At 56.2% G+C, this 12,485-nt stretch overlaps 1 protein-coding gene across 2 annotated transcripts in view; it reads right to left on the bottom strand.

Annotated features, from left to right (window-relative positions):
- The window catches only part of PTCH1 (patched 1), a 71,204-nt gene extending 59,402 nt beyond the window's left edge, over positions 1 to 11,802 (bottom strand). Inside the window, exons 1-2 of one of the 2 annotated variants that reach the window (XM_049772181.1) lie at positions 11,771 to 11,802; positions 927 to 1,119 (exon numbers count right to left, since the gene is read on the bottom strand). In XM_049772181.1, the coding sequence (XP_049628138.1) occupies positions 927 to 1,119; positions 11,771 to 11,773 (196 nt within the window). In that variant the 5' untranslated portion in view covers positions 11,774 to 11,802. Of the gene's footprint in view, positions 1 to 926; positions 1,120 to 2,550; positions 2,782 to 11,770 lie in introns of those variants that run through there. The other variant, XM_049772180.1, reaches the window with a different exon arrangement.
- Between the last annotated feature and the right edge of the window lie 683 nt (positions 11,803 to 12,485).

The raw sequence follows: 12,485 nt of genomic DNA, 5'->3' as shown, positions 1-12,485 counted from the left end.
ACCAAAAGAATGTAAACGGGTTCCAACGAGGATGGAGAAAGTGGGGCCTACTTCAAATTCACAAGGGCTTTATAGAAAAAGACTGTAGGAACCCCCAAAATTGAGGACTAGTGTACAAAGGCAGGCCTGAAGACCTCTGGAAGCCCTGGGACCCCTCACTGCGAAGGATCCTTCCAAACCCCAACTTCCACCCCACCCCACCCCACCCAGCTTGCAAACAGCATCCTGGCCGCCACCCACCCACTCACCCACCAGCGAATAATCCCACAGAGGACGCCCCCACCCCACCCCACCCCACCCGCAAGGAAACATTCATCTACTTTGCAAACATGCTGGTTCCAAGCCTGTGCTTTCCTGGGCTTTTTTTTTTTTTTCAAGCGCTTCTCCCCCCCAGTCAGTCGACCCCCCCTTTTGTACCTAGAGACAAATGTTTTTTTCCTCAGCAGTTGAAAGCGGTCCAAAAAACAGGACCACACACACGGCCGCCTCCGCAGGGCTGCGCACGCTCCTCCCGGCGAGGGGCGGCCCCTTCCGACCTCCCACCCCCCACCCTGCGCCCCCCCAAACCCCATCCCGCGCCAGGCCCCGCCCCCGGCGCCCCCCTCCTAGCCCTTTGGACGCGGTGGGTGGGGAGGGGGGAGGCGCAGCGGAAGAGGCGAGGGGGCGGCGCGCGGCCTCCGGCAGCCACTCGGGGCCCGAGCCGGCCCCCGGGCGGGCGGGCTAGTTGAGCCGAGCCGAGCCGAGCCGAGCGAGGTCTGTCCGCGTCCGTCCGCCCGCGGTGGGGCCCGGCTCCCGCGCCCGCCCCAAGTGCTTCACAGCACGGCTTTTGTGGGGCAGCCTGGCGCGGGGCCCAGCGTTTCCAACAAATCCACCCTCCCCGGCCCCTCGGATCCCGACGGTTGGGGGCTGGGGGCGTCCTTCCTTACCTTCCACCCACAGCTCCTCCACGTTGGTCTCCAGATTCGCCGCCTTCAGCCCCACGGCGAAGGCCCCGAAGATCAGGAGGCCCACCACCAGGAACTTGCCGCAGTTCCTCTGAATGTAGCAGCCCAGGTTAAATAAGAGTCTCTGAAACTTCGCTCTCAGCCACAGCGGCGCTTTCCGGCCAGTGGCCTTCCCCTGGGGACGAAGCACACACAAGGAGAATGAGCGCAGGCCGGGAACCCGGGACCCTGTGCTGGAAGGCGGGGGGAGCCCTAGTGAGGGGTCGCAGGGCTTGCAAATCAAAGCCCGGCAGCACCGTGGGATCAGTGCTAGGGGATACTTCAGGGGCGTCCCCCCAATGTGTGTCTGTATGGACCCCCAATGTGTGTGTGTGTGTGGAAGGAGGCCACAGGGACGGGCAGACACAAAAAAGCATCCACTGTTTGCAGCAGACCTGGCAAGGGCAGGACTACTGGACCCAGGCGAGGAAGCAGCCCCATTGCGGAAAACCGGCCTAGCTAGCTAGCTAGCTGCTCCATCCGGAGTTCCTCCCGGGGACAGCCAAGGCAGGGACGAGCGCTTGAGGGGAGCCGCGCATCGCATCGCATCGCATCGCATCGCATCACACCGCGGTCCCACAAGAGTGACCGCGGCCCACGCTTCGCTTCACGTGCTGGTAGCCGAGCCACGTTTTGCACCGCGGTGTGTGAGCTCGTTCGGAGAATTAGGTAGCCAGCCGGGCGGGCGGCCATCGACGACTTCCACCCAAGTTTGGGGTCGCCAGGGAGCGGCTTGCGCGGGTCTCTTCCCGCTCTCCCTTTGGAACAGGGGGGCTCCCGGCAGCGATGCCGAACGACGCAAGTGGGCCCCAACCCAGCCTGGGTGCGCGCCTAGCTCCGGATTCCACACATTGCAGCCAGCCTCGTAAACACAATGAGCCCGGCCGCTGGGGGAGAGCCGTGCGGCGCGCTTAAGGTGGCAATCTGTTTACTAGCGTCCCCTTCCCCTCGGGCTCCGAGGAGAGCCGGCTCAGGAACCCGAGAGACCGAGGGAAGATGCTCGCTTCGCCCGGGAACCCCGAAGGGAGCCCAGATTTCATGCTTAACAAAAGCAAAGCCGGCTGCCAAAAAAGGAAACCACCTTTATTCCGCACCCCCTTCTCTCCGCCTCTCCCTACTCCGCCTTCCCCTCCAAGAAGTTAAGAAATGTGGTGGCAGCGTTACAGGCGGTTAGGACTGCAAATAGGGGGGTCCGGAGAGCCGGAGGTGGCGGAGCTGGGGGGTATTGGGGTGGCCGCCCGGGGGAGCCGGGAGGAGAGGTGGTGGGTCTTGGGGACCACTTTCCCGTGCTCCGGAAAGGCAAGCCGGGGAGGGCGCGCGTGCACACACACACACACACACACACACACACACACACACACACACCCTCACCCTCTACCCCCTGCGGATCTCACACAGCCCTTTCCTTCCCAGATCAAAGAAAAAGGTTTTGATGATTTTTTTTCTCCATGCCCACTTGTCTCCTCGGCCAGGAGAGCTGTGTGCGGCGGGGGGCGAGTGCAGAGAGGAAGAGGAGGGCTAGAAGAGGAGGAGGAGGAGGAGGAAAAGGAGAGAATGGGAAATGCACCTTGGAAATCTGCTGCAGAGCGAAGGCGGCGTCGCAGTAGCTGGGCCGGTGCAGATAGTCCGGGTCCAGCGCGGCGGCGGCGGCGGCGGCGGCACCGAGGCGCACCCCCGCGGTCCTTCTGCGTCGCCCGCTGCCGCCCGCCGGCCGGCCGGGGGCCTGGCTGCTGCTGCCGCTGCTGCCGCCGCCGCCGCCGCGCTCCAGGGGCCGGGCAGCGCTAGCCGCCGAGGCCATGTTGTCGCCGCCGCCGCCTCCGCCGGCGACCCCGCGGGAACCGAGGCTTCCCCGGCAAGCCGGCGCGCTGCCGCGGCTGCGGGCTCCCCACGCGCCCGGGCGCTCCGAGGGCGAGGACGCTGCTGGCCGCCGGCTCTGGACGCTGGGGCTCGGGCTGACAGACCTGCTGCTGCTGCTGCTGCTGCTGCTGCTCACTCGGCGGGCGTCGCTGCCTCGGCCGCCGCGGCCGCTGCTGCTGCTGCCGGAGAGTCAGACCAAGCGCCTTCCATTGCCACATCGCGCGGGGCTCCCGAGGTCCGTGCGGCCGCCGCTGCCCACATCCAGCTCGGCGCGCAGAAGAGCGGCCCGTCGTCCCTCCGCCGCCCCGAAGCTCCCCCTGCCGCCCCCCGCCCCGCGCTCCCGGGACCCCTTCGCTTCAGCAGGCGCCGGCCAAGCCCCGCCGGCCGGCTCGAGTCCTCCTCCTCCTCCTCCTCGCCAGGCCAGCGCGCGCGCGGTGGAGCCGCCGCTGCCCGGCGGGGCTCAGTGTCGCCCGAGCCCGGCCGCCGGCGTGGGGGCTCCCGCTGCGGCTGGAGCTGGCGGTAGCGGAGGCAGCGGCGGTGCCCGAGCGCGCGGCTGCGGCTGCGGCTGCGGCTGCGACTGGGCTTCGGGCTGCGGCTGGGCTTCGGACTGCGGCTCGGTCCCGGACGCGGCGGCTTTCTCGGGGTCCTCGCCGCCTCGCGGGACCATTCTGCCCCGTTACCGCGCGCCGCCGCTCTCGCTCCCGCAGACCTGGGCACGGCGCTGTGTGTGTGTGCGTGTGTGCGTGTGTGTGTGCAGCGAGCGGGCAGCGGCGGCCGCAGCAGCTCCTTGATTCAATAGAGGGAGATGGAAGAAGAAAAAAAAGAACTCTCTCCATTTGGAGAAAGAGGAGGAGGGGAGGGGGCGGCGGGGGAGAGCGAGCGAAAGAGAAAAGGGCTGCAGCGCCCGCCCCCGGGGCTGTCAGATGGCCCGGCTGCCCGCGACGCGATTGGCTCGCCCAGGGCAGAAATTACTCAGCAAACATGACTATTATTAGCTGCTTAGCAACAGCTCACCAAAGTCGAGGGACCACCCAGGTAGGCAACCCCCAGTGTGCGTCCCCGGCTTAGGGGGGGTGGGAGGGAGGGGGAGCCTAGGAGCGCCAGGCTTCTCGCAAGCAAGCCTTCCATTAAGGAATGCTCTCCCCCACCACCACCACCACCACCACCCCTGATTCCTTTTCTTTTTTAACTGTGTCTTCTTTTTTTTTTGTAAGGCGCCTTTTGCGTCTCTCACTCACTCACTCACTCACTCACTCACACACACACACACACACACACACACACACACACACACACACACACACACACACACACACACACACACACACACACACACATCTACCCAGAAGGGAAAGTTCGTGTGTGTGTAAGTTATTTATTTTTTTAAAGCGCTTAACCAGTTTCTGAAATTCCTCAAAGAAAATCCTTTCAGAGCACCTTGGCCTCAAGCTGCAGCGAATACTGGGAGGTCCGGCTTGAATTCCCAGGCCTGCACCAATAATGACAGGGTGTTCGATAGTGCGCCAGTCTGTGCCAGATTTTTTTTCTTTCTTTCTTTTTTTCTTTCCTCCTCCTCCTTTTTTTTTCTTTTTTAACTAAGGAGAAGACTTAGACTTTTCGAAACAACGCCCAGCAGTAAGATAAACAAAATGAAAAGTTAAAGTCCCAAAGTCAGGGCGATTGGGAAAAGCCACCCTTAAAAATACTTGCTCCCTCCAGCTAAACCCCCCCTCGCCCCTTATCAACCCCCCACCGTGGCACTTTTCACTGATATTCCAGACACTGAAACAATCTCGTGGAGGTAGAAGAAACACTTTTATTCGAATTTTCATGTGACATTAAAAAATATATTTTTAATAACCAGAAAAAAAAATTATTTCTTATAAGACAGGGCCTCCTGTTTTTTTTTTTTTAAACCCTAAACCGGTGAGTCTTCTATTATGCTTCCTAAGAGTGTGACGAGGAGTGAATACTATTAGATTCATTCTAAACAAGCTGTGCACTGATGCGAGGATTTGTCCGGACACTGAAGCCAGTGTCATCCAGGAGTTTGCTTCCCATTGGGGAAGAAAACACGAGACTCTTTTCAGAGATGGATCTGGCACTGGCAACTGTCTACACCAGCTCCGCTTTGGATTTTTAAAGAGACTCTTTTGGACCGTGGAGTTGGATTTTTACTTTTGCAGGTTATGCAGTTGCTCTTTAAGTTAGATGCCAGATCTACAGATCCTCTCTTCTGTTCATCTTAGAAATTTTAATTTTTCCCCTTAAAAGAAAGAAAAGAAAAAAAGAAACGGGGCTGAACTAAGTAAGGGATCGGCGGCAGCAAGCAACAGTGAAACGTGGTGGTGGTGGTGGGCTTTAAAATGCACCCGGTGTGCCTTCACTGAAAGAAAGGGGGGAAAGGCTTGATAAAGGGGAAGGAGAGGGAATGGAAAGGAAGAAAAGAAGAAAATAAAGAAAAGAAAAACCCAGACAGAGGGGAGGGGAGGAGCGGGGAGAAGGCGGGACCCGCGCGACCACGTGACCCAGGACTGGCGGGCGCCGGGCGCGCTCCCGGGAATTTGGGGGGACTCGGGACTGCGCTAAGCGCCTAAGCTCCGGCTCCGCGCGGCCCAGTGGAACAGCTAGGGCGGTGGGCGCGCTCCTCGGCGCCCCGTGGGCTCCACGTCTCAGGCGCGGCCTCCCGGGAGCCCAGGCGAGGAGCGCACCCCGCCGGTGCCGACGGACGTGCCCGACGCGCCGTAGTACATTCCTGGAGGCGGTCCGGTCCCCTGACGTCGGCCAATGAGCGCGTGCCAGACCAGCGGCCGGCCAATGGCGGCCGCGGGCTCCTTCCCATTCAGCCGCAGCGGCGGAGGCTCGGCCGGGTGACTGCAGCTGCGAGCGCCGGCCACCCGGGTTGCCCACGCGGCTCCCGCCGTCCCCTCCCTCTGTCTCCTCCCTCCTTCCCTCCCTCCCTCCCTCCTTCCTTCCTTCTTTCCTTCCTCCGTTTCCTCCTTTCCTTCCTTCCTTCTTCCTTCCCTCCCTCCTTCCTTCCATCCTTTTCTTCCTTGTTTCCATTCCTCCTTCCTTCTTTTCTTCCTCCTTTTTTCCTTTTCTTCCTTCTCTCCATGCCTCCTTCCTTTCTTCCTTCTCTCCATGTCTCCTTCCCTTCTTCCTTCCTCCCCTACTTCCTTTTCTTCCTTCTCTCCATCCCTTTTCTTCCTTTTTCTTCCTTCTCTCCATGCCTCCTTCCTTTCTTCTTTCCATGCCTCCTTCCCTTCTTCCTTTCCTTTTCTTCCTTCTCTCCATACCTCCTTCCCTTCTTCCTTCCCTCCCTCCTTTTCTTCCTTTCCTCCATGCCTCCTTCCCTCCTTCCTTTCCTTCTTACTTCCTTCTCTCCATGTCTCCTTCCCTTCCTTCTTTTCTTCATGTCTTCTTTCCTTCCTTTCTTCTTTTCTTCCTTCTCTCCATGCCTCCTTCCCTCCTTCCTTTACTTCCTCCTTTTCTTCCTTCTCCCCATGCCTCCTTTCCTTCCTTCCTTTTCATGACTCCTCTCCTTTCCTTCCCTCCTTCCCTCTTTCCTACTTTTCTTCCTTCCTTCCTTCTCTCCATGCATTCTTCCCTTCTTTACTTCCTTCATTCCTCCCCTTCCTTTCTTTCTCCCTCCCTCCCTCCTTCCTTCCTTCCTCCCTCCCTCTCTCCCTCCTTCCTCTCTCCCTCCTTCCTACTTTTCTTCCTTCCTTCCTTCTCTCCATGCATTCTGCCCTTCTTTACTTTCTTCATTCCTCCCCTTCCTTTCTTTCTCCCTCCCTCCCTCTCTCCCTCCCTCCTTCCTTCCTTCCTTCCTTCCTTCCTTCCTTCCTTCCTTCCTTCCTTCCTTCCTTCCTTCCTTCCTTCCTTCCTTCCTCCCTCCCTCTCTCCCTCCTTCCCTCCCTCCCTCCTTCCTTCCTCCTCATTTGGGCCCACCTTAACTCTCCTCAGGCCCTTGGCTTTCCTCCTCCCGCCCGCCCTTCTCACCCAAGCCTCGCCACCATCCCGCGAGTTTTCTCCCCCCTCAACTTGCACTGGGAGGCGCTGCGGCCCGAGGCCCCAGCGGGTCCTGCGCACCCAGGGTCCCGGACGGGGCAATGGGTCTGTGGGATGGAGACAAAGAGCACTTAGTGTCAGCGGCGTCCCCGAGATCGGGCAAGGGACCCGAGGACTGAGCGGCGCGGAAACCCCAAAGCCCCGAGCTCCGAAGGGCCACGTGACCCTGTGCTGCGCCGGGACAGGCTGCTTTTGCTTTGCAGCAGCCCAGAGGGAAGCCCAATGGCACACAGTTCAAATGACACTGCTGCCTTCTTGAACCTGGGCTCGGCGAGACTGGACTCCACTCGCTGCAAGTTTAGTTTGTGAGCAAAATCCTGGCCTTTTTTTTATTGTGTTTGACAAACAGCCCGGATATTTCAGTCAAATCCTTTCCTGCTGGCCCCTCGAGCTTTTTAAGACTTGGAAGTGGTACCCATAGTTTTTGTTTGTTTGCTTGCTTAATTGTTATATCTGAGGCGTGCTGTAATGACAAGGTAACCTTGGACAAGTAACCTTAGACAGATGCTATATTTGTCTTTTCAAGTTTCTTTAGTGTTTTGGAAAGAAATCTTACATTTTTAACCCAAGTTCATTGTGTTGTGTGTGTAGTTTGTTTGTTTGTTTGTTTTATAGTTCATTAAAGCGATTTAACTGTGGAGCCCTGAAATGACATCTTAGGCTAACTGGTTCCTCGCCACTGCCTCATGCAGACGCGCTTCTAGGGACTGGAGCTGTTTTTACATTCGATGGCAAAGCTCTTACCAATCCAACTCTTTCTCCCGGTTTGACTTCATTCCTGAACGTTTTCAACTTTGATCTCCGGCGTTTTCAACAACACCCCGGGACCCCCCACCCACCTTTGACTAGGTTAACTTTTCAGCATCTCAAACAATGGACCAGGCAGGCCTGTAAATTCTCCGGTGGGTTCCAGGACGCAATCACCAGTCTGGGCTCTAAAAAGGCGCTATCTTAATCTCCCCACCCCCACTAGTCACTTCCCCTGTGGTCTGCTTTCTTCATACACAGAGATGAATTACTTTGAGGATCTAATTGGTCTTGTTTCTGTAACGTTTTAAGAAAGGGAAGAGGAACCAGTCTAAAAGCCTACTCAACTTGGGTGGTCAGGACTGAGGCTGCCCCCAATTTGCCTCATTGCTGATGCATGCGAGTGGTACATTCCCAGCGATAATGTTGTTCCTAATCAATCTGCCCTTATTTACATTTGTAAGCATTGTCAGCTTTAATATGCATGCCCTGTGCAGGGGGACTGCTGCACCTCACCGGGTTTGTTAACCAAAGGAACCAAAAGAATTCCCTAGCCCTAAGATAAAGCTGCCTGGGGAAGGAGGCAAGGTTCCTGGAGATGTTAGCTCAAGTCCTTAGCAGTTTTGGTGTCCCCCACCACCTCCAAGAGTTACCAAGTGAGCAATTGAGCATTTTCCACCAGTAGGAGTTTCTGGCCCTCTTTGGAATAACTGCCAAGTTTCTTTTACCTTTTCCGTTCTCAGTGTCTTAGTGGTCATATTGATCTCTTCATAATCTAAGACCTCACTGAAGTGCGTAGTTTTCAAAACAGATTTCTTAAACTCTTAAAATATGATTCCTTAGTATTCCCTCCATTCTCTGTTCTAATAATTCAAATACACATCATCACACCATACATATCACTAATGCGATATCCAATCGTTCAAATGATGACACTGAAATAAAACATCTGCCTTCTGTGTGGACATTCCAGCGATAAGCAAGTATGGGAGCTAGTAGACTTGGAGGAGAAATGAGAAGCCATGGAGAGATTTACTCAGAATGAATCAAATCACTTTGAAATCTAATCATCTTTTTGTGGAGTATAAATGAATAATGGGGTAAATATATTCTAGTAGTTTCAACCTGGGACCACATGCAATGAGTTTAATACTCTTCCACACACCAAGCAGAGATTCACAAACAACATTAACTCCCATTCTATTTCTTTCTGGTGATAGGATGTGGATGGGGCTTTGATATGATATGATTTGATATGATAATCTATTATGGATGGGGCTAAGCTTAGCCTACAGGATGAATGAATGGCCAGATCCTGGGCAGTGCTAAGCAGGTACCTTGGAGAAGAATCTTGACTCAATTCTAGTTAGCATGGCACTGTGCGCCCCATCTTCTTGGCTCCCTAAGAATAAGAAGGCCTTATTTTCTCATTGTCAGCTTTTACATTTACCTCTTTAAGTGATGGTAGAAAATGAGTTCATAAGCAATATGAGAAGGGCAAGGGGAAAAGATTTAGTAGCTACAGAATGTAAAATTCCTAAGCATGACCACCTCCTTCTAAACACCCTCTACCTCTCTTTCATCTTGTTTCTTTCCCTTCCCATCCACCCCACCCCCAGCACCCCCAAGGACTGGAAGAAGGGGAACAGCTCTAGTCAGCTTGTCAAAATAATGCTGCTAATTATCCCTGATCTCCTTTAATGGGAAGCTGCTCCCAATTTCACAAAAGAGTAAATGAGTGGTCTCCAGCACAAACCGGAGTACTGGCATGTTTGGAGCTTGGGAGCTTGGGAGGGGACATGGAGGTAATGGCAGAGTGAAGAGGTTTCGAAAAGGTCCCAGAAACCCCCACATTTATTGCTTTGGGTTCAAATACTAGCTTGAAAGCAGAACTAGATGTTATGCAGTGCCAAAGCTATTGGCATTCTCTTGCTGTGAATGTCAACAACTACAAAGAAAATATTCAGATCCTACTTGAAAGAAAACTTTTAGCATCCACTCATGTTGACTTCTTCCTTTCAAAAATCTCCTTTTAGATACTTTATTCTAATGGTAGAGATGGAGTCTGAAAAAGACCCAGACTTTGTAGTTTCTTTCCCCTTGCTCATATGCTTCATCTCCATCTCTTCATTTACTATATCAGGCTTTGCACTTGGCAGAAAGCTCACCATTCACTTCAGTGATCTCTGCCATTGCATGAAAAAGAAGCTGAGCAACATGATCCCTTTGACCCACTGCTGGAGCAACAAATTTATTAGAGATATAGGCATGAGAAATGAAAGGGAAGTAAAACAATTCCAGCTTATTGTGTGTCTTTCTTTCATACTGCTAATCCGGTTTACACATCACGCCTACATGTCTCAATAGGGCTTTATACACTGGCAGAGACCGGAGAAAATAAAAGGTGTGTGTGTGTGTGTGTGTGTGTGTGTGTGTGTGTGTGGTGAGAGTAAGTGAAAGATTAAGATAAAAAATGGGGAAGACATATTTTAAATCCATACTGATCTGCCTCATTAGTTTTTCTATTTGTAAAAACAGCTTGGATTTTTTTTTTTCACAAAATAATTCCAAATGGTGCTGACTTCCATTCAAATAGCTCATTAGATAGTGACTAGAATATTGTCAAATTTGGGGTGAATGTTTCAGTGCACTTGAAATGAGGTTCTAATACCCTCAAATTGAGGAGGGGCTTATTAGGGTTCACCTAGGTCCAACCTGATACTATAAAAGGATCTGGGCCAAGTGAATTTTAGCAGCCCTGTGGAAGGCAGCTGGTGACAAGTGGAACACACAAACTCACGATTGAAAGCCTGTTGTTTTACAACATGGATACACAAAACACCTGAGGCAACTATTTATCCGGAGGTCCTGCCCAGAAATAATGTTACAGTAACAAAAGGATGACACCAAGCAGTCTTGTCTGTCTTTGTGGAAGCAATTAATCGCATGTCAACCACTGGAGCCAAAAAAATAAAAACAGAACAGACAATAACAACATACACATGCAACAAGGGGGCGGTTGTAGTAGCTGGACACCCCAAAGAGCCAATCCCAGAGCCAGCTTTGGCTGATTCTAACTTCTGTCCACACTTCCCCACGTTGCCCACATAGGATAGGGAGACTCAAGGGGGAGAGATAGTCTTATCTCCCAAATCAGGTACCCCCCACATAGAGCCGCTGGGAGAGGTGTGCAGTTTTGAATCCAGAGAGGGACCTGGGTCTTTTAGACTCCGCACCGTTGCCCTAGCAGTTGCTTTTGACAGGAACTTCTATGCCTGCACAGAGCACCCCAGAGGCACCTCTGAGTGTGTGCAGGGGTGTGCAGGGGTCTGCTCCAGCGGTTTCCACTTCAGGGACCCATAGCCGTGCAAACCGCCTACGGTGAACACACCTGTGTCATTGAGTGCGGGCTGCTGCACCCGCACTCAACGCGCTTTCCTGGCCCCTTTGCACTTCAAGGGAGTCTGTGGGGCCCAGATATGGGGAGACGCATTCTCTGGGCCACCGGCGGAGGGAAGGGGGGGGTCTCGCTCCCCAAGGCGGGCTGCAAAGAAACAGGGTAAGAGTCGCAGCAGCGCACCCATTCCTCTCGCAGCGCTCCAAGAATAACGTGATGTCCCGCAGGGTCCCCCCCCCCCGCTCTTCCCGGGCTGTCACCCGGCCCGAAGCAGTCCTATTACCCTTAGCTCGGTGCCAACCAACGGCGGGCCAGCCTCCATCACACAGAACCCTTCCAGGAGTGAAATTAGGGCTACACGCCCTCCGGTGCCAGAGTACCCCCGTAGTAGCTGTGCCCGGCCGCCGCCGCACCCAGACCCCACCCCCACATTCCCAGCCTGGAGGGAGCCAGCTTGGGTAGCCCGAGGCTCTGCAGCACCTTCCCAGAACTCCGGACCCCCCGGACTCTAGAGACGCAGCCCTAGCAGCAAACCCCAGAGACGCAAACCCCGCCGCCGGAGATGCAACTCCTGGCCAGACTAGGCAGGACTCCCTCCCAGAAACGCAGATATCGCCAGGGAGCCCCGGACCCGGGATCCCCGGAGGCGCGGCCCCCACCCCCGATGCCGGGCTCCGCACACCCGCGCGGCCGCCGCACTCACTCACTCACTCACCATAGCCGGCCGTCGAGCCTCACCCGGAGCGCGGAGCCGCAGGCGTGGACGTGGGCGCAGGGTTCACATGGACCCCGCCGGACCCCGCGCCCCCCCGGGCTGGCCCGCGGCGCTGCGTCTTCCCGCGGCTCCCCCAGCCCAGCCGGGTGGCGGCCGGTCGGTCCTCTTTGTCTCCCCGCTGCGGCGACCCGGGTGTCCTGTCCCCAGCCCCTGCTCCGGCCCCGGCGCCGCTACAAAAGGCGCGGAGAGCGCGAGGCGGCGCGGGGCGGCCGCGGCGGGCGGCGAGCGGCGCGGACGCACGATCACAAGGCGGCTTCTATGCGGCTGTGCCATGGCCCTCGGCGTGGGTGGTCCCGCCGCGCCAGAGGCAGGACCTGTCAGGGTCACGTGAGCGCGCCGCCCGGGCAGCACCGCCGGGACGGAGGGGGGTGTGAGGCCGGGCCCGGGGGGACACGCGCTGGCCCGCCCCCGGCCCCCCCACGCGCCCTAGGACCACCCCCGGGGTGCCCCCCCCGCAGCGCGCCCTCGGCTGGGGACACCGCCTGCGTGGCCCCTCCAGCCCCGAACCCCAGCACACCCACCCCAGGGTCAAGTCTGAACCCCGAGCCTGGCCCCTGCGCTGACTGGAGGTGCAGAGAGCCGAAAAGCACACACACACACACACACACACACACACACACACACACACACACACACACACACACACACACACACA

This window comes from Suncus etruscus, chromosome 4 (assembly GCF_024139225.1).
Source record: "Suncus etruscus isolate mSunEtr1 chromosome 4, mSunEtr1.pri.cur, whole genome shotgun sequence".
In the NCBI taxonomy this organism is placed as follows: domain Eukaryota; kingdom Metazoa; phylum Chordata; class Mammalia; order Eulipotyphla; family Soricidae; genus Suncus; species Suncus etruscus.
The sequence above is the reverse complement of the archived record's forward strand: the minus strand, read 5'-3'. Positions and strand labels throughout refer to the sequence as shown.